Source organism: Cetorhinus maximus, chromosome 8 (assembly GCF_964194155.1).
Source record: "Cetorhinus maximus chromosome 8, sCetMax3.hap1.1, whole genome shotgun sequence".
Classification (NCBI taxonomy): domain Eukaryota; kingdom Metazoa; phylum Chordata; class Chondrichthyes; order Lamniformes; family Cetorhinidae; genus Cetorhinus; species Cetorhinus maximus.
In genome coordinates this window covers 23117378-23139679 of record NC_135886.1, presented here as the reverse complement: position 1 = coordinate 23139679, position 22302 = coordinate 23117378, and the positions used below count along the sequence as shown (strand labels likewise).

General features: G+C 40.0%; 1 protein-coding gene across 1 annotated transcript in view; it reads right to left on the bottom strand.

Moving 5' to 3' along the window:
- Positions 1–20901, bottom strand: part of LOC144684075 (LHFPL tetraspan subfamily member 5 protein-like) — a 122280-nt gene extending 101379 nt beyond the window's left edge. The window contains exon 1 of the mRNA XM_078547791.1: positions 20499–20901. Within this exon, the coding sequence (XP_078403917.1) occupies positions 20499–20901 (403 nt within the window). The remainder of the gene's footprint in view (positions 1–20498) is intronic.
- Between the last annotated feature and the right edge of the window lie 1401 nt (positions 20902–22302).

The window sequence follows — 22302 nt, the reverse complement described above, 5'->3', positions numbered from 1 at the left end:
GTAAAAGTTCCAAGAGCATTTATTTATCATTTTGATCAGTTTATATTATATATCTAAACCTGTGTGTATCAGTTATGTGTGATTTATTTGAATTTTCATCTTGTCTCTGGGTACCAGACATAAAGTAGGAGCAACGTGCAAGGAGAACAACTCTATAATTGACCAAAATGAAAATTGCATTCAAATTGTATTTGCATAACATACATTTATTTAAATTTATGAAAAAATGATTGCTCACTGAACTACCTACAGCAATTAAGCCACTAGAGATAACATTAACATCATTGTATAAAAGACTGTGCAGGGGATAATACAGCAAGATATAATTTATAACTGAGAAGCTACAGGATGCAAACAGGAAGAATGCCAGATTTGTTCACACAAAATGCATAAAATAGCACAAGACAATATTGATGATTATGTGATCTTAATTTTTTGGGTCAGTTACAGCTATGTAGCTTATTTCTATTGTGCAATTAATAGCCTCAAGGAGCCTTTTAAGTTTCAAGTATAGTTGGAATGAAATTTTAGTCTTCAAATGAATGCTTATTTTTTCTGGGTGGAGCTAGATACAGACAGAAAATAAAGTCAGGCCTTAGTGATCTTAAAATATTCACTTCGCCTTAGGTTGAGATTCCCATAAACATACACCTTGCCCCTGAATTTTTAGAATTGTCGATTTTCTTGCTTTCAAGCAAGAAAAAAATAGCAGCATAACATAATGGCTGAGCATTTCATTTGCTCTGAAAAAACTGTGCATGCTGTCAAAAAGACTGACCACTATCTTTGTACAGCTTGGGTTGTTCTATATACTTCCACATGACCTAAGCATCACTAAAATTTATGGGAAAACACAGAATTTGTAGAATTTTGCAGTAACTCACTGCAAAGTTGCTACAGCTTTGTTACCAGCTGAGCTTTGAAAGCTATGAAAATGACACTGGAACAAGTACCACGATAAAGCAGGCAAAACAATCCATTTGCCCTTCTATCTATTCTAACATATTGAAATTGCCAACTACCATACAAGCTACTCATATTATTATTATTTAATCTTTACAGCCCAACTGTCAGGGGGAATTGTCATCACCAGTATTCATTTTGTTGTATCTGCTGTCATTTTCAAATTATCAGCCATTGTTAGCCTGTGACAAGCTTCCCACAACCTCTCAACTAATTTAACGGTCACAATCATTTATGTTTAACTATGGCTTTTCTGTGAGTCCTGAAAACAAACAATCCTTTGACACCTTAAATATGCTCATAAATGAAAAGGCATCTTATTGATGAGCGGAGATTGGTTTCGTTGGGATTAAATTTTGTTTACTTCTCCACCCGAAAACAGTTTAATTTGTCATTCGTTTCATTGCTGCCTGTAGGGTCTTGCCCTGAGCTCAATGGCTGCTGCTTTTGCCCACATGACAACAGTCATTGCAGTTGAAATGCATTAATTGTGCTTGAAGCTTGTTTACACATTTCTGGGAGATCCAATAAGATGTTATATAAATGCAAGCCTTTCTTTCCTTCCTTTCATTAGTAGCACTTGTACTCTCGCTTGAGACTTGCTACCTGTAAGATTATTGGTTTTATCCATTTGTGAAATGCCTGCTATAACATGTTATCAGTACCTTCCTGTTACATGTTGTATAAAATGGGGAAGGCAGCACCTTCATAGCAGTGACAGGAAAGAAAAGGGTTTGACTCTGATATGAAATGACATAAAGAAGATAAACTAATGTTTTGTGTTACAAAAACAATTCCATCCTGCTAATAGGAAGAAAAGAAATCACAAAAAATGAACTATGCTAGAATGATGCAATGCTATTGTAAAGACTAAATAGACCTGGGTGATTAGATTGATAAAGGAACTAGATCGCTTATCAGAAGAATTTAAAGCACTTTGCTGAAATACTGTCACGTTGACACTTCTACTGTATGTTTTCAATCTACAGGGTCCTATTGACTCGTTCGTTGTGTTGCAGTGTTGTCAGTCAGAAATATAGATTACCTTCAAAACTTCTGTCTTGTCAGGTCCAATTTCATCAGATGTCAAGGTTCTTTATGTGAACTGCAATATTGTTAAAGATGCTGCAGACAAGCCACTATTAATATCTGCACCTCTCCAACACATGTACCTCTGAATATCCTATGCACTAAATAATTTGGCAACAATAAATTATAGATTGGCAATGGAATCGGGCCACAACATCTTTATTTAAAGAATTATCAGATAACTAACATTCCATATATCATTTTTCTATTTATCATGCATGTCTGAATTGTATTCTCTGACTACATACAGACCAAAATAGATTTATTTTCAACTGGGCAGCATTGAGAAGTATAAAAAAAGGCTTCTAATGATTGTAACAAATGGATTTACATGCTTGAAATATCGTCATTATGCTAATTTACTGGGGTGCTGATTATTTCCCACAGTCTTTGGGATGAACCTTATTTTATCCTCTAAAGGTAATTGCCCCTTAAGTGGCATAAAGATATTTAAACTCGAACAGACATATTATTCTTAATGGTTTTCTCATGTTTTTTTTCTGAGAAAGACATTGGGAGTCTCATTAGCCTGATTTTTCAGGCACTGTATGAACTAAGGCCCCAAAATGTTGGGCAGGATGTGTGTGCAGCCTGCCATATAGGCCAAAGATAAATAAGAGGGATCCATTGCTCATGCTTGTAGCAGGCACTGAGGTAAGACTGTGGAAAGATCTATAGAACAAAATCAGTCAGGAGAAATCAGGCTAAGGAAAAACAGCAATGAGATAGATTGAAAGAGAAATAGGATGACAGTCAGACCTGACAGAGACCAAAAATCAACAAAAAAAAAGATGGCAATGAGACAGAAAGTGGGTAGAAGAAAGATATCAGATCAAAGAGAGAAACAGGTCAAAAAGAGAAAAACTGTCTCCTGCATCATTTTCTGAGATTTCTGCCTAGGCAATTTCAGAGAATGACTCAAAGAAAGTGGGCATTACAGATTGTTGCCAGCACCTTCTCAACAGAGGATCTGAGAGGAGACTGCCATAAAGCATGAATATGAGCCAAGAAAGAGGAATCCATTCATGGGTGATGTTCCTCATCAGGTAAACACCAGTCCATGCAAAATAAACTGAAATCAGCAATTTATTTTTGTCTAGCTACGTTCTAGGTGGGCAATTTTCCAAGGTGGTAGTGCTATTAGAGTTGGGGGTAAATTGTATCATTATCTGTTCAAGTTTCATTTTTTACATTAAGCTATGGTAGCTAAATTTGCCGATGACACCAAGATAGATAGAAAAGTAAGCTGCCAAGAGGACATAGAGGATCTGCATAGGGGCATAGATAGGTTAAGTGAATGGGCAAAAAAAAAATGGTGGATGGAGTATAATGTGGGAAAATGTGAACTTGTCAACTTTGGCAGGAAAATAAAAAAGCAGTCTATTATTTAAATGGAGAGAGACTGCAGAACTCGGAGGTACAGAAGGAGCTGGGTGTCCTGGTACATGAATCACAAAAATCTGGTATTCAGGGACAGCAAGTGATTAGAAAGGCAAATGGGATGTTGGTGTTTATTGCAAGGGGAGTGGAATATATAAGTTAGGAAGTTCTACTGCAGCTGTACAGGGCCTTGGTGAGACCAGATCTCGAATACTGTGCACAGTTTTGGTCTCCTTATTTGAAAAAGGATATATTTGCATTAGGAGCAGTTCAGAAAAGGTTCACTCAACTCATTCCTGGGACGAAGGGCTTACCTAATGAAGAAAGGTTGAACAGGTTGGGCCTGTACCCATTGGAGTTTAGAAGAATGACAGTTGATCTTTATTGAAACATATAAGATCCAGAGGGGACTTGACAGGGTGGATGCCAGGAGGATGTTTCCTCTTGTGGGAGAGGCTAGAACTAGGGGACACAGTTTAAGAATAACAGGTCTCCCTTTTTAAGACTGAGGTGAGGAGAATTTTTTTCTCTCTGGGTGTTGTTAATCTGTGGAATTCTCTTTCCCAGAAAGCTGTGGAGGATGGGTCACTGAATGTATTCAAGGCTGAGTTAGATAGATTTTTGATAGATAAAGGAGTCAAGGGTTATAGGGCCAGACAGGAAAGTGGAGTTGAGACCACAACCAGATCAGTCATGATCTTATCAAATGGCAGAGAAAGTTTGAAGGGCTGAATGGCCTCCAGCTGCTCCTAAGTCCTAAGTTCCTTCGAGCTAGCATACTGCGATGGAGGCTTTAGCGGTTCTCTGAACATCATCTCAGCCTGGTCCATTTTTTAATCTTCACTGTTCGTTGAGCACATGGAGCTACATTTTAACCCTGGGGCTGAGAAACAGAGGTTGGACTCTGTCCAGATGCCACACCTACCCTGGGGGTGGGGATAGTCACTTACCTGTGATTTTCCTTGGGGCAGTCAATTAATGGCCCGAGGGTGGGTTCACCATCCAAGAAAGGACAGAAGGCAGGCTCTCAAAGCTGGAGATTGCTTTTATTAGGCTATTAATGAGGCATGTGGGATGGTAACCCTGCTTCCCCCTGACTCTGCCTCTGCAAAAAAAGCTCAGAGGTGAGTTGCAGCTGGGAAACCTGCATGCCGAATAGTTGGGGTATTTTTAACTCCCACCCGCCTCTGATTCTGGCCCAGCTAGAAGCAGTTCAGCTATTGCATTCAGCAACTCTTTAGATTCAGGTTAAAGGTGCACTGTAAATATATCAACCCTCTCATTATGGCACAGAAGATCCCATGGCAATGTTTGAGGAGAAGCAGGGCAATTCTCTTTGTATCTTGACCAATTGTTATCCCTCAACCAACATCACCAAATAAACAGATATAAAAACAAAAAGCTAAAAGCTACTGCGGATGCTGGAAATCCAAAACAAAATAAAAACAGAATTACCTGGAAAAACTCAGCAAGTCTGGCAGCATCGGTGGAGAAGAAATCAGTCAACGTTTCGAGCCCTCATGGCCCTTCAGCAGAACTGAAGCATAGTTTCAACAAGGGAGAAATATAAATTGGTTTAAGGTGGGTGGGGGGGAAGAGACACATTGAGGGTGTGGTGTGAGCAGATAATCAAAAGATGTCAGAGACAAAAGGGTCAAAGAGGTGTTGAAGGTGGTGGTCTTTGTCTGAGAAAAGTGCTAATTAAGAATGCAAGACAGGATATTCAAAGTACAGCTCTAGTGGGGGTGGGGTGGAAAGACTAAAGGTTTTAGTTTTAGATTTAAAAATAATGGAAATAGGTGGGGAAAGAAGAATCTATATAAATTATTGAAAAAAAAGGCGGGTTGGGGGGGGAAAAGAAACGGGGTGGGGATGGGGGGAGGGGGAGTTTAAGATCTAAAGTTGTTGAATTCAATATTCAGCCCAGAAGGCTGTAAAGTGCCTAGTCAGAAGATGAGGTGCTGTTCCTCCAGTTTGCGTTGGGCTTCACTGGAACAATGCAGCAAGCCAAGGACAGACATGTGGGCAAGAGAACAGGGTGGAGTGTTAAAATGGCAAGCGACAGGGAGGTTTGGGTCTTTCTTGCGGACAGACCGCAGGTGTTCCGCAAAACGGTCGCCCAGTTTGCGTTTGGTCTCTCCAATGTAGAGGAGACCGCATTGGGAGCAACGAATGCAGTAGACTAAGTTAGGGGAAATGCAAGTGAAATGCTGCTTCACTTGAAAGGAGTGTTTGGGCCCTTGGACGGTGAGGAGAGAGGAAGTGAAGGGGCAGGTGTTGCATCTTCTGCGTGGGCATGGGGAGGTGCCATAAGTGGGGGTTGAGGAGTAGGGGGTGATGGAGGAGTGGACCAGGGTGCCCTGGTCCACTCCTCCATCACCCCCTACTCCTCAACCCCCACTTATGGCACCTCCCCATGCCCACGCAGAAGATGCAACACCTGCCCCTTCACTTCCTCTCTCCTCACCGTCCAAGGGCCCAAACACTCCTTTCAAGTGAAGCAGCATTTCACTTGCATTTCCCCTAACTTAGTCTACTGCATTCGTTGCTCCCAATGCGGTCTCCTCTACATTGGAGAGACCAAACGCAAACTGGGCGACCGTTTTGCGGAACACCTGCGGTCTGTCCGCAAGAAAGACCCAAACCTCCCTGTCGCTTGCCATTTTAACACTCCACCCTGTTCTCTTGCCCACATGTCTGTCCTTGGCTTGCTGCATTGTTCCAGTGAAGCCCAACGCAAACTGGAGGAACAGCACCTCATCTTCTGACTAGGCACTTTACAGCCTTCTGGGCTGAATATTGAATTCAACAACTTTAGATCTTAAACTCCCCCTCCCCCCATCCCCACCCCGTTTCTTTTCCCCCCCCAACCCGCCTTTTTTTTCAATAATTTATATAGATTCTTCTTTCCCCACCTATTTCCATTATTTTTAAATCTAAAACTAAAACCTTTAGTCTTTCCACCCCACCCCCACTAGAGCTGTACTTTGAATATCCTGTCTTGCATTCTTAATTAGCACTTTTCTCAGACAAAGACCACCACCTTCAACACCTCTTTGACCCTTTTGTCTCTGACATCTTTTGATTATCTGCTCACACCACACCCTCAATGTGTCTCTTCCCCCCCACCCACCTTAAACCAATTTATATTTCTCCCTTGTTGAAACCAAATAAACAGATTAGCTGATCATTTATTTTGCTATGTGCAAATTGGTGGCACGTTTCCCTACATTAAAATGGTATCTATGTTTCATCGGCAATGGGGTGCTTTCTGATGTTCTGAGGTACTCTCTAAAGACACTTCCTTTCTTTGGGGAATGTAACCTCCAGCAATTTCTGTTATAAAGATGCATACTGCTCATTTTGGACACTACTGTGGAATGCCAAGACCAAATGTTATATGTGAGGGCTGAGCTTCCTGCATTTACTTTGCTGAAACGAGCTCCATTAGCTTGATGGCACATTTGTAGACCCAAATTTTCTTGGGTCAGTGAAGCCTTTGGTTTCCTAAAGGGGTGCATTTATCCTATCAAGTGTGGTTGACAGAGGAAGACCCTTGTGTTTCTCATTGGCTATAACCAGATGATATGAAAGTGTCTTTAGTTTGTTTAAACTGAATATCCAAGAGAGTGCAAGAGAAGGACTCTGGGACAGGCAGTCAGCAGCACCTAGAGGAGAGTGCGAGAGAAGATTTAAAAAGAGATTTTTAAGAGATTTAAAAAGAGCAGGAACTGAGAGTCAGAGCGGAGATTTAAAAAGAGCAGGACCTGAGAGTCAGAGCGGAGATTTAAAAAGAGCAGGACTCGAGAATCAGAGCAGAGATTTAAAAAGAGCGGGACCTGAGAGTCAGAGCGGAGATTTAAAAAGAGCAGGACCTGAGAGTCAGAGCGGAGATTTAAAAAGAGCAGGACCTGAGAGTCAGAGCGGAGATTTAAAAAGAGAGGGAGCTGAGGGGGGTGGGGGATGGTTGCAGGGGGGCTGTTTGCTAGTGCGTTCGGGAGTGGTTTAAACTAGAATGGCAGGGGGATGGGAGGAGGAACCTGAGGAGGGAGACAGAGGAGGGGGAAGCAAGGATAGAAACAAAAGACAAAAGTAAAAAGCAAAAGTGAAAGGCAGAAAAAACAAGGGTGAAAAACAAATGGGGTCATAGTGCAAAATAAAGCTAAGATGACTGACAAGGTTAAAAAGGCAAGTCTAAAGGCATTGTATCTTAATGCGTGGAGCATTCGCAATGGGGTAGATGAATTAACAATGTAAATAGATATAAACGGTTATGATATAGTTGTAATTACGGAGACGTGGCTGCAGGGTGACCAAGGATGGGAACTGAACATCCAGGGGTATTCAATATTTAGAAGGGATAGACAAATAGGGAAAGGAGGTGGGGTAGCATTGTTAGTAAAGGAGGGAATCAATGCAATAGTGAGGAAGGATATTGGCTCAGAAAATCATGATGTGGAATCTGTTTGGGTGGAGATAAGAAACACCAAGGGGCAGGAAACATTGGTGGGCGTTGTCTATAGGCCCCCAAACAGTAATGGAGATGTAAGGGAAGGCATTAAGCAGGAAATTAGAGATGCATGCAATAAGGGTGCAACAGTAATCATGGGTGACTTTAATTTACATATAGATTGGACAAACCAAGCTAGCAATAATACTGTGGAGGAGGATTTCCTAGAGTGTGTACGTGATGGTTTTTTAGACCAATATGTTGAGGAACCAACTAGAGAGCAGGCTATATTAGACTGGGTATTGTGCAACGAGAAAGGGTTAATTAACAATCTTGTTGTGTGGGGTCCCTTGGGGAAGAGGCGACTGTAAAATAATCGAATTGTTCATTAGGATGGAGAGTGAAAAATTGAATCCGAAACTAGGGTCCTGAATCTAAATAAAGAGAACTACAAGGGTATGAGGTACAAGTTGGCAATGATGGATTGGAGAATCTTACTAAAAGGGTTGACATTGGAAAGGCAATGGCTAATATTTAAGGAACATATGGATGAATTACAACAATTATTCATTCATGTCTGGCGCAAAAATAAAACAGGAAAGGTGGCTCAACCATGGCTTACAAAAGAAATTAAGGATAGTATTAGATCCAAAGAGGAGACGTATAAAATTGCCAGAAAAAGCAGCAAGCCTGAGATTGGGAGCAGTTTAGAATTCATCAAAAGTGGACAAAAAAATTGATCAAGAAGTGGAAAATGGAATAAGAGAGTAAACTTGCAAGGAACATAAAAACTAACTGTAAAAGCTTCTATAAATATGTGAAGAGAAAAAGATTAGCGAAGACAAATGTAAGTCCCTTACAGTCAGAAACAGGGAAAATTATAATGGGGAACAAAGAAATGGCAGAAGAATTGAACATACATTTTGGTTCTGTCTTCACAAAAGAGGACACATAATTTCTCAGAAATGTTAGGGAACCCAGGGTCTAGTGAGAGGGAGAAATTGAAGAAAATCAGTATTAGTAAAAAAAATGGTGCTAGAGAAATTAATGGGGTTAAAGGCTGAAAAATCTACATCCCAGAGCACTGAAGGAAGTGGCCCTGGAAATATTGGATGCATTGTTGGTCATCTTCCAAAATTCTATAAACTGAGGAGCAGTTCCTACAGATTGGAGGGTGGCAAATGTAACCCCACTATTTAAAAAGGGAGAGAGAGAAAAAAAAAGAATTACAGACCAGGTAGCCTAACAACAATAGTGGGGAAAACGCTAGAGTCTATTATAAAAGATGTGGTAACAGAACACTTGGAAAGCATTAACGGGATTAGACAAAGTCAGCATGGGTTTATGGAAGGGAAATCATGCTTACTTAATCTACTGGAGTTTTTTGAGGATGTAACTAGTAGAATAGATAAGGGAGAACCAGTGGATGTGGTGTATTTGGATTTCAAGAAGATTTTTTGATAAGGTCCTGCATAAGAGGCTGGTGGGCAAAATTAAAGCACATGGGATTGGGGGTAATATACTGGCATGGATAGAGAATTGGGTGACAGACCGGAAACAGAGAGTGGGAATAAATGGGTCCTTTTCCGGGTGGCAGGCGGTGAAACACTAGTGGTGTACCACAGGGATCAGTGCTTGGGCCCCAGCTATTCACGATATATATAAATTATTTGGATGAGGGAAGCAAATGCAATATTTCCAAGTTTGCTGACGATATAAAATGGGGTGGGGTTGTGAGCAGGATGCAAGGAGGTTTCAGGGCGATTTAGACAAGTTGTGTGTGTGGGCAACCACATGGCAGATGCAGCATAATGTGAATAAATGTGAAGTTATACGCTTCGGTGTGAAAAACAGAAAGTCAGAGTATTATTTAAATGGCGATATATTGGGAAATGTGAATGTACAAAGGAAGCTGGTTGTCCTTGTACACCAATTAATGAAAGTAAATTGGTAGGTGCAGCAAGCAATTAGGAAGGCAAATGGTTATGTTCGCCTTCATTGCAAGAGGATTTGAGTTCAGAAGTAGGGATATCTTACTGCAGTTACTGCAATGTGAGATCACATCTGGAGTATTGCGTGCAGTTTTGGTCTCCCTACCTAAGAAAGGATATACTTATATAGAAAGGGGGAATGCAGCGAAGGTTCACTAGGCTGATACCAGGGATGGCAGGACTATCATATGAGGAGAGATTGGTTCGACTGGGCCTGTATCCACTAGAGTTTAGAAGAATGAGGGGGGGATCTGATTGAAATGCATAAAATTCTAACAGGGCTAGACAGACTGGATGCAGAGAGGGTGTTCCCCTGGTTAGAGCGTCTAGAACCAGGGGCCGCAGTCTCAGGTACAGGGCAGGCCATTTAGGACTGAGATAAGGAAACATTTCTTCACTGAGAGGGTGGCCAACCTATGGAATTCTCTACCACAGAAGGCTATGGAGGCTGGGTCACTAAGTATGTTCAAGAAAGAAGTTGATAAATTTTTGGATATTAGGGGCATCAAGGAGTATGGAGAGAAAGCGGGAATATGGCGTTGAGATAGAGGATCGGCCATGAGCATATTGAATGTCGGAGCAGGCTCGAAGGGCTGAATGGTCTACGCCTGCTGCTAGTTTCTATGTTTCTAAAAGACAATATTGTTATCTGAAATGTTTTGGAGCCAGCTGCAGCAGAAAATTGCTTGTTAAATTCAGAGAATAACTTCACTACTCGAATTACCATATTACAAAAAACCTAAAAAAAAGTATAAAAATGAATGTGGATTTATATCATATCAAAGACAGATGTCCACGTTTTGTTAAGAGCTTTGTGTTTACTGAGGTAAGGGACATTAGGGCTACAGGAGAAACCATTTTCCATTTGTAGTCTCCAATGTCAGCATCAATCACCTTCAGACCAGATATAGCATCCTTAGGTGCAGTATAAAGCATCTATTGAACAAAGGGATGAAAACTCCTGTCCTCATTTATTTTAGTCAGAAAGTGAACATAAGTCATATGTGCAGAGCATGACTTGAAATGCAGAGATACAATCAACTTTTAAGTACCTTTAAGTTGGGATAATTGTTATGAAATAATTGGAACTCTTTTTTAGCCTTGTTAAACGAAGTTAATTCCATGTTCCTATTGCGTAGGAGGAGTGGATGGAAAGGATTTTTTTTTTAGCCTGCAGTCATGTTTTTATTTACCATATTTTATTGTTAAAATTAAATGTATATCAAGGAATTTACAATGTGCCACCTTCAGATTACTGCATATTAATACCTGCTATGTGAGAATACAAATAGCTCAGAAAATAGAAGGCCCATTTAAGTGATTAGGTTTTCCCATCGCTTAGCCTCACATTTAGATCCAACACAAACCATTTTATCTTTTTCCTACCTTGGCATCAAACATATATCTCCTTGTTAGACTAAAAAACTATCCATTTGGTTTTTGAATGTTTCCATCAAACTCTATTTACTGTAATTCCGTAAATTAACAATCCTTTAAGTATGAAGTTGTCACTCTAAGTTGTGTTTAATTTATTCATTCCTTAGTATTTATTCTTTCCCCTGTTCCCTTGCCGTTGTTCTGTTCAATTAAAAGAAAAAAAAACTATAAAATGTTTCATGGAGAAGTATCAGTAAATTTATGTTTTGCTTGTTAAAAAATCTAAAGGCAGTGCTGGCCTCTGTGGATGTGGAAATAGCTTTCTTTGACTAGATATTTACAATTAAAAAAAAATCCTTCTGAATAAACTGTTCAATTCTTCAAAAAATATTGTCCAATTCACCTAACCAAGTTGAGGAAAATATTCAATAACCAATGAAATAGTAAGGAAATACTTAAAACTAGCCATTTAAAAATGCATCTGTTATGAGACATGTAAAAAAAAAAAGGATAATCTGTGGTAATCACTTAAAGATCTGTGTTCTTTCTTTAGAAAGCAACCATTCTTCCTTATAGATTTGTACATTGTATATAATATTTAAGCTCTTTTGAATTTCTCGTGTTGTTTAGATGAAGAACTTGCACTTGCACGTATATAGCATCTTTCACATTTTCAGGACAATCTCCAAACGTTTCAAAGTCATGAATTAGTTTTAGAGTGTAACAAATGTTGTTAAATAAGCAGACACAGCAACCAACTTTCATAATGCAAGTTCCACAAACAGTAATGAGATTCATTCCCAGTTAATTTACTTTGTTAGTGTCGATTGTTGATCAGGACACTGGGAAAACTCTCTGCTTTTCTTTGAATAGTGCTAGAGGACCTTTTACATCTACTGGTGGCAGATGAAGCCTTGGTTTAACATTTCACCTAAAAGACAGCATTTCTGATTGTTCAGCAACTCCCTCAGTGCTGCACTGAAGTGTAAGCCTAGATTATGTACTCAAGCTCTGGAATGGTGCTTGAATCCATAACTTTCCAACTTGTGTATAAGAGTGCTACCAGTGAGCAAAGCTGACACTGAAAAGCCTTGAAAATTGGCATCTTCTTATTCCAAAGAAGAAATACTCCTGAAATCCTCAAGTAACTTCAAACATAGATAGAAATTATTTTCACTAAATTAAGTTTTAACTAACCAATTCTGGATTTATCCACTAGGGAATCAAATAGATGCAATATAGTCTAAAACTGGCATACAATCTGATATTGAAGCTGAGGAGTCATTACTGGAAAGCATAACTATAACATCTACCATTTACATTTAGAGTGCTTTTGTAGAGGGACTGTGAAGACATTCGGCAACACTCAGGATGCAAAAGCACAGCTGAATGGTAACTGTCTGACTGCTAACTGTGTTCAGAAACTAAAGAGTATATGAACTAGGGCAAAAGGCTGTTATGTTTTTGTCTGCCAAAAATAAGCAAAAACACAAATAACTGTGACAAAATGTATAAATAGAAGAACATGTATATTTCTTAAACTATTTGAAGCAATGGAAGCTAAGATCTTTGAATAGATTTTGATACATGAATATGCAAAAATGATACCTCACTTCAATGAGATACAAAAAATGCTCCTTATTGGCAATAGTTCGTTGGTGGAAAAAATGAGGTAGAAATTTGTCTGGACCTGTATCATGTCTACGAACAGACTGCATGCACTAACCACATGGGTGTGCAGAGGAGGCAAAATTGGCCAGTGGTCCTCATTATCTTTAAACAGGTGGTTCTCCCAGTGCCACTAGTGCTAATGATTGCCAGCCCTTCTAATAGGGAAGTAAGAATATTGAGGACCTGTGATGCTATTTAAAGGTAGCCTGCTCCTCTTAAAGGGGAGGTGGACTTTGGTAAGCACCCAGAAGGCAACTTATGAAAACAGAAGGCCAAAGAGAAGTTCTGTGAAGCAACTTCTGAGATACAGTATTGGAGGTCTTGGTGGAGGAGGTCTGCAGAAGAGAGAGATCCTCTTCCCATCAGGTGACAATAAAGCATGTTGATGCGTTGCTCAGGAGGAGTGTGCACCGAGGTGGAAAAATGCATCAGCATTAGGAGCAACACTTCTGGGGCAGGGCTGCAATGCAGGAAAAATTTTCATGACCTACCAGGTTTGGTAGGGTAAGGTTCCTAACTCTTATCTCATCGCTCTCTGCATGACCCTACACTACCTGAAGCCCCAGCATTCTTAGACCTCCCCTCTCCTGATTACAGTCCCTCTCCTCCATTCACTGCAGCAGACTTCATTCCACCTCCTTCTGCTCCTAATGCCACACTCTGCAGCTTGTACGCATCAGCTGTTACTGTCTTCACCTCATCACATGTCTCTCATGCATTACACCAGCACTGCTATTCTACCATGATATGCACATCCTCAAATCATCTCACTAGGCTAAAACCAACAGTCTTTCTTCTTTTTTGCAGGTCAAGTTTGTGAGCAATAGTAGAGAAAAGATGAGGACATGATGAGGTAAAGTCGCTATTTGGGTCCCTTCCCCAGTCAAGGACCCCATCAACCAGACCGTGAGTATGGGTTGCACCTGGCGCAGGCAAGTGACATGCTAAACAATATGTCCTGCAGTGTTCTTGGCTATTTAACACTGTCACTGGAATTTTACCCAATTACATAGAACAAAGTTCAGTTCCTTTCAGCAGTCATTCATCCTTTTTTTCATTCGTTCATGGGATATGGGCATTGCCGGCCAGGCCAATGTTTAGTACCCATCCCTAACTGCCCTTGTTCAGAGGACATTTAAGAGTCAACCACTTTGCTGTGGGCCTGGAGTCACATGGAGGCCAGACCGTGTAAGGACAGCAGATTTCCTTTCCTAAAAGACAGCTCTGCTTCACCCTGACATTAAATACTACTCCTGGTTCTTCTCTTTTCTTTCATGTGAAAAAAAATGTAGAGGGCCCAAAGGCTGGATCAGTCTCACTTGACCTTACTTTAGTAAGTAAGCATCAGCTCAGATATTGGGCATTGTATACTTCACAGGATAGGAAGAAGGAGTCTGCCCTAGGAGGCTCACCATGCACTAGTGTGCAGTAGCATGGACAAGGGGATGGAACAGCCCATGAAGCAACTTGCCAGAAGATTAACATTCAGATCATGCAGTCAACCATGGACCAGGTGACCAGCTCTGTGAATGATGCAGTGGGGCCTAGAATGAAAGAGCAATCACCAGGGGTTCCAACAGCTTTGCTGGGAGCTCAGATTGCTATCACCGTGGCTGTGGGGACTAACCGCTTCTCAGGTTTTCAATCTATGAAGGAAAGAGTAAGCAGGACTATGATGAGCATGAATAGGCAGCTTCCAGAACATCAGAACACTTTTCACTTTGTCCTGAAGAGCAGCGGCCATGTAGAGATGCAGCCTGCTCACAATGATACTAGATCCATAGGAGAGGCTTGAGCTATCCTTTCTTTTACCTGGCCTCTGACCCAGTGCTTTTGTTGGCTCCACACAGCATGCTAACCCAGAGTGCCTCAGCTGACGCTGAAACACAACAACCTGTGGCTTGGCCTTCAAGGACTAGGTGACTTTAAAGTCATCCACCACCACCATCTCAAATGCACTCAGTAAATGATCAGCCTTTTACCTCCCAGACTCCTGTGACTAGGTAACCACCTTGTTAGAGCAGCAGAATAGATAAATAGGCACAAAAGGGATTGCACTAGGGTAATTTCAGTTTAACATTAAGCCAGAATGTGATGTTAAAATAACAGCACAGCTGATGGCGCTCGGCATTATTTATTGGTAAATGGCATGTCAACTTCAAATGAAAAACAGATAGTTAAATGTGAATATCCAAAGGTTGCTGTCCAGGTTCCGCACTCCACTGTTAGCTCCAGGAAATACTCACATTACTTGTGTTGTGTGATTAAAAGGAGTAATTACTAATCTTAGTCCAAATATTTTGATAAATCAACAAGCTTTCTACTGTAGTGTAAATTTGAGAAACTAACATTTCAATGAGCATCTATATTACCAAATATGTGATACATTGAAGTAGCTCATGAAATTGCAAAAAGTAATCAAAAGCCAATTTGAGTGAAAGCTTATATTTGTTTCTGTGGGGCAGAAGTTTGTCTGTGCCCATTTCAACCCAAAGGCAGTTCAAGCCCAAACCAAGAGGCTGAAGGGTGGCCAGAAATTGGACTTTATACCTCATCTAAACAACCCAGACTATCTGATTCACCTGTCACATTTCCACAAGCAGCTCATCCTTTAGGAGAATTGAAATTTGGGCCACTTGCTCCACCAGCAGATAAATGCCGGGAAGGGGATTGCTGGGACGAGGGACAATATGATGGGGCTGCAGAGCACTCCAGTTCCTTCCAGCTTCACATTAAAACATCTTTTAAAAAAACTTTACTCACCTTTTTGGTTGGCAGCCACTTGCAAGTGCACATCCACGCCCAGCAAAATCTGACTGAAACCTCCTCCTATCTTTATCCATTTAACCCCCATCACCATACCCTTCTGTTCCTTTCTCTTTCATGTACTTATCTAGCTTCCCTTTATATGCCTCTATGCTATCCACCTCAACTACTCATTAAGGTACTGTAGTGAGTTTCATATTCTAACCATTCTCCTGGTAAAGAGGTTTCTCCTGAATCTCCAGCTGAATTTATTAATAACTGTCATATTTATGCCCCCCGGTTCTGATCTCCTTGGTAAGTAGAAACATCTACCCTACCAAACCCTTTCATAATCTTAAAGTCCTCTAATTTTAAAGACCTCAGTCTTCTATTTTCTAGAGAAAAGAGCACCTGTCTATCTTTCTTTCCTGATAAATATAACCTCCCAGTTCCGGTACATTCTAGTAATTCTTTCTTTCTCCTTGTCCAGTGCTTCTATGCACTTTTAATAATAATATGGAGACCAGAACTGTTCACAGTACTTCAAGTATATTCTACCAAGATTCTATACAAGTTTAACAAAATATCTCTGGTTTTCAATTCTATCTATCTAGAAATGAACCCAACTTCTATGTTTTCTTTTTCTCAGGGCTTGATTAACCTGCATTGCTACTTTTAGGGATTTGTGGATGCGTACCCCCAAATCTTTGTTCCTCTACCCCTTTAGATACTTATTTTTCAATTACTAGATGGCCACCTTATGCTTCTTACCAAAATGCGCGACCTCACACTTATCACACTTGAAGTTCTTTTGCTAGTGTAGTGCTGTTCAAATGTGATGAGCCTTAAAGAAATGTTACAAACTATTGTGAAGAAAAGGATACTTGCCTGAAATTGTACGAACTAGCCAAGTTGCCCAATAAATCTTTCATCCCATTATTATTGTTAAATATAACAACCAATTTTTTTTCTTACATCACCTGGAGATTGAGCTAAAAATGGTGACTGCTATTATATGCCTCATGCATGTGACCATGCTTAAAACTGTTGTCTGATGAAATGTTACTGCTGATTGGTGAAAGCAGTTAGATGACCATAGATGACCACATACTGAAAATGCTATTTTGACTGTAATTATATAGATCTGTGATAAGGTGCATCCGATTGTCATAATAATTACAGAGTTAGGTCACAGATATTACACTTAATAACTGTGTTTAACAACATTAACATAATAAAGGAAGGGGTCTGGTTGTCTTTCTCTATTTAATCAAATAGGATTTTTTTTGAAGTTCTTGAATGCAGCGTTCATTTAACAGGTAACTACCACAGATTGAAGAATCAATAGCATTGGACTTTGACTCAGATATCTAAAAGAAGGAGGATACTGAGGATTATAAACAGAGACTGTTTTACCACATGGGACTACTGAGGCAGAGACAACATTATCTTGTAAATTTAGAAATGTATTTGAAAAAGAAGAATATAAAAGGATACAAGGATCTTGGCAAAATTTGGTCTGCACAAGCCTGTGGGATGGGGACTCATTGGGAGGTGGGTTGTGCTGAAATTTGCAGCATAAGCCCCCCACAACCCTATTTTGAAATGGTTTGCAGTTTACCCAGTAGATGTGGCTGGTGATACGCTAAGCTGGGCAGTGCAAAATCTCAAAACAGCAGTGCTTAAAAAGCAATGGCTATTCAGTTAAGAAAATTCAAATAATTATTTGCAATGGCACAGTGGAGGCAGCACTAATTGTTTTGAGATGGAATATTTGGAGCTTTTGCTGTAGGCAGTGCATCAAATGAGCTGGGTCCTCTCTACGGCTGAAGGTCATCCTCCTGTAAAAGTGTGGATGCATGCTGCATAGACAGAAGTCACCTGTCAAATCACTGAAGCCACCTGGCTCCCTTCCCACGTCAATAAATGAGGAAGAATTTTGGTGCTTGTAGGAGCAAGATGAAGGTGAGTTAATCTTTTCACACATTTCATAAGGCGTTGATCAAGTATGCAACAACTTGAAGTTGGAAATTTTGACACCCTTTGGGAAGTATCATTTTAAGCATTGTTTACACTATTGTCTTTTTGCAATGCTGTTTGTTTGAGCTGGCTATAAGCAGGCTATGAGGTATGCTTTTGTTAGTGTTGCAGGCGGTGGCCAAGGAACAGAAAGGAAACAGATGCTGACGTAGCCACAATAAGATGTTCCTCCATTGATTGGGTCAGCAGCTAAGGATGAAGAGGATGACCTGGTTCCTCATATGAGGCATTGACTCAATGTTACTCCCTCTTCAGAAAATGTGAGCAATGTTGACAATTACATAATGAGGTCATCATGGCTGCTTCCTGACATCCATGATGGTGTGGTCAGATACCACCCGAGTATAAAATGCAATTCTTCTCTCTTCATGAAGGGTTTATATGAAGAGCCCTGTTGGCCACACAAATACTCATGTGATTCTTTGCAGCAGAGGGGACCCTGCTAACTGGTGGAAGTTTTGAGTCCTGTAGAGTTGAAGTTTCCTTTCCATGGAGATAGCTGCTGCTTGTAAACAACAGCTGTCATTTCCCTAATATGTGTACAGTGCAGGCTGCCATATATAGCAGATGCCTTTGGGTTGACTCAGAAGGATGCAGAAGCATGAAAAAGTTGTTCAGGTCTATGGAACAATCATTCTTAATGTCGATGTTGTTGCACAGAACATTGGGCAGCAGGTCACTGAGTTCTGAGCAGCCTGTTTTGAGAAACAGAGGCAGTGAAGCTGCAGCTCTTCTGACATGTCCAAGTACAAGCCCTATGTTAATGTTGGATGTAGTCAAAACACCTAAAGGTCATTGCACGTGTCGATTCCTCATGAATTACCTTTCTTATCTTGATTATGGCAGTATGTTCAAAATCCAGCAATATCTAATCTCACATCTTTCAAAGAGCCAGTGTTAAAGTCAGCATTATAAAAGAATAAGGAAAAAAAATATTGACAATGGAAAAAAAAACATTAGTGCTAAAATGGAGTTCTTCCCAGCAAATTCAGTTAATGCCTTGAGAAAACTGTAGCAATGGGAAACTTAAAACAGAAAAACCCTGCAAACATATCTTCTCTTATTAAGAGGAATGCTTGAGGACACTCAAGCATTCACCTCTTAAGGATGAGATTTAATTTGTGAGCAGAATGTTGCCCCCAATATCATAAAAAACTTGGGCTGCAAACTTTATTATGAGAAACGAGGCCCAGTTTTCTGGAAATACAGCTTCATTAATTGCTCTGATTGGGAAATCGGGTAGATCACACATGCAAAATTATCCCACCAGTGATATTGTGTGTCTCAAGATTTATCCTCTAGTGTCTTCTATGCCTAAACTCTCTGTAATTGCAGCTTCTAAACTTATTTTTAATGATTATTAATTGCATCTGCTGAAGAGTAGAGCAATACAAATACACAACGCACCTTTTGTATAAGTGTGGATAGTTTAAGACAAGAACTATGTTTTCTTCCATTTATCCAAACTTGTATTATTATTTTGTTTTAGGTTATATATGATTCAGTCCCCATGATTCATTTTATAATTCTACATGAATGAATTTCTGCATCTTTGATATAATTTATTTTACTTAAAGCTAAATGCCTTATTTACATGCACACAGCATATGTAAATGCATAGAAGTAGAGGAGTTCTTGCAGAGTTAAATAGTCCCCAAGTTTTCATATTCTGATTTTTTTCTGGCAAGGTTTTGGGGAATTAAAAAGCTACAGTAGGATGGAGTATCTGTCAGTTAGTTATTTCCACTGAGTACAGTTTCTCCTCAAAATATAATTAAATGGCACATGGGAAAGAATATTGTTTTAAATATTGGTATGTGGAAATTTCTTTAGGTGTTCTCTTGCTTACTTAATTCTGATACAATTATGCTTTTACCATGAGTGTAGGGATTTTCTAGACTGATTCCAATAAATGAGTATTCTTGTAATTTAATGGAAGGATTCAAATTCAACGTAGGACTTCTTTGAATGACACAAAGCCACCACCAAGGAAGCTTAACTTGTGATCACAAACACTGGTGCAATAGTTTACAATGTGTTTTGAATATTTTTTAAAGGAAAATATGAGTCTATAAAGTTGAGACAAAATGCAGTGAACTCCCCAGAAAAGGTTTTCATTAGCCAATGAATGGTGTGGAGTTTCAAAGGTCATTCGAATGTCAAAAAAGTTGATGCTAATTGTAAATACCAATTTTATTGGAATGAGCATTTAATGGAAAAATCAGTAATAGCATTAGACACAGGAGGAATGGCCTTAGAGGAAGCAATACTTGTGTTTGAAGGATTATTTAATGAAAATATTAGAGAAATCAAGCTGGGCTGGCAATGTCAATCCAATTGTTTAACAGAATTAGCTCATTAACTAAAATAAGGAAAATGAAATATAGCCAGTGACTTTAAAGCTGTAACTTGATCTAGGGGTTTAAGTGACATTTTCAAACCATGTTATGTCAATACGTTACTGCCGAGACAACTTACTACTATACATCTTCCTATAGTGAAACACAACAAACTTGCATTAGGCATATGCTTATAGTTAAGGGTGAAAAGTTGTTGCGAAATAAATCATGATTAGTAAGGAAGGAAATGGAAGCGACCATAGATGAGTTGATCGTTTGGATAGTGCACCTTCTGAAACAGCCAATTAACAGTAGCGGAGGAAAAACAGTGTGTCTCAAAATCTTAGAAAAATGGGAAAGGCGGAAAAATAGCTCTGATTTTTACCCGGGTGTAATGTAGCAGTAATTGAACTTCAGTCCGGATGGGAGGTAGTTGGCAGTACTGGAACTTACCTGACGCAAGTTGCATCCAGGCGCATACTTTATAGACCGTAGCGGAGTTGCAAAAGAAAAAGAGACTGAAGCAAACAAGGCAGCCAATGATCAGAAGCATGGAGATGCCAACGAAGAACATGGCAGTTTTGAAGGCTCCCGAGGGGATGGAGCCGAAATCCAGGGCACTTCCTTTGCAGATCAACTCCCTGGTCAGTCCGTTCCCGATACAATAATGAAACAGTCCGAAATAGCCAGCCTGGGGCGTATTGATGCTGTCCCCAATCCAATAAGGCTGGATAAAAATGACCACAGTTATAATAGCAAAACAAATAGTGAAAATAGCCCAGAGAACACCTATTGCTCTGGAATTCCTCACATAATTGGTGTGATAGATCTTAGCAGCCTCTTGGGCCGGTAGCATTTTGTCCCCCATCCTTAAATATTTCAAAGGCTTTAAAACAAAAAGGTCCTAACCCAGTTCGTGCTTTGCTCTTGTTCTTTTTTTGATGCGGATAATCGTCACTTAAGATGCTTTCTCGCTGGCTTTTTCTTGAGTCATGTTGCTAAGGAAACGAACAGCTGGGTTTGAACGAGACACAAATAAATTCTGCTGTCTCGATTGTGTTCTGCCTCGGGTCCAGTTAAATCGCCTTTGGTCCAGTATTTGTTCTCTGGGGGTGGGGAGAGGTTTGTTCAGGTTGACAGTTTCAGCACCGTGGACAGCAGCTTCAGGTGAACAGAGTTTGAGGGTGACGCGAAATTGACGCACAAAACACGCGGCTCCCCAAAGCAGACTTCGGGAAGTCTGGCTTATTAAAAAGGCAATAACTCAATTTAAGAAAGTATCTGTGAATCATGTTTTACTCAAATCAACCATGGAGTCGGGCAAGAAGTCCCTAAAACCCGGTTGACCGCGCAGGCTTTTCTTTGTTTTTGAAATGCAATTTCCAAGTGTGGTTTGTGGTGGGTCGCGTGGATGCGATATTTATAACAAAGTGGGATGGAACGATTTGTAGCTTAAATCAACTAAAACGGTAAATATGAATAATTTTGAAAGAAATGAATGTATTTTTCGGCACGCACTCCGATTGTGCATTTTTTGTGGGACCCGTTGATAGCATAATTGCCCTTTAAATGTTGTTTTTCAAACAAGGCACACATTTCCAATGTCCAGCCACAATGGTAACTACTCTTTTAGAATAAATATCATTGATCAGTATTTGGGAGAAAGCTTATTTTAGAAAGAAGAAAGCATGACTTATTTCAGTAATATTTCTCAAACATTGTGAAATGTGCTATTTTTCTGTATCAATATGAGATATGAAATCAAATAAAAACAAGTCATGTAAAAACGGAACAAAATCGACAAGGGCTAATTTTGTGACTTAATTCTCTCAATGCCCGCCAAAATTACAGATTGGAAACTTGGGACTGTACCCTGCACACACACACGTTCTACCCATGACAGTGCACCTGAATTTCAGATCTGTGCTCTTGGTGGATTAAGCTGCCCACCAGGAGCACCAAGTCAGAAAATGATCCTTATGGATCCTACTACATCCAGATCGTGTGGAGAAAGGAAAAAATGAGGGATTGGGCTGGACTAAGTAATCTCTGTTTTTTTCTTAGAAGTTGTGCACAAAATCTAACGATTCAAATCGAAACCAACCATCGAATGTTTTCAAAACCTTTAGAATGCTGATTTTACCTGGTGCAGGGTGTTCGAATTAACCTCAGCAATTACTGAGTTAGGGAGGAGGAAACCAATGCTCGTTTGCACTCCAATTGCTATATAATAGCCCATCCTTGATATGCATCTCTG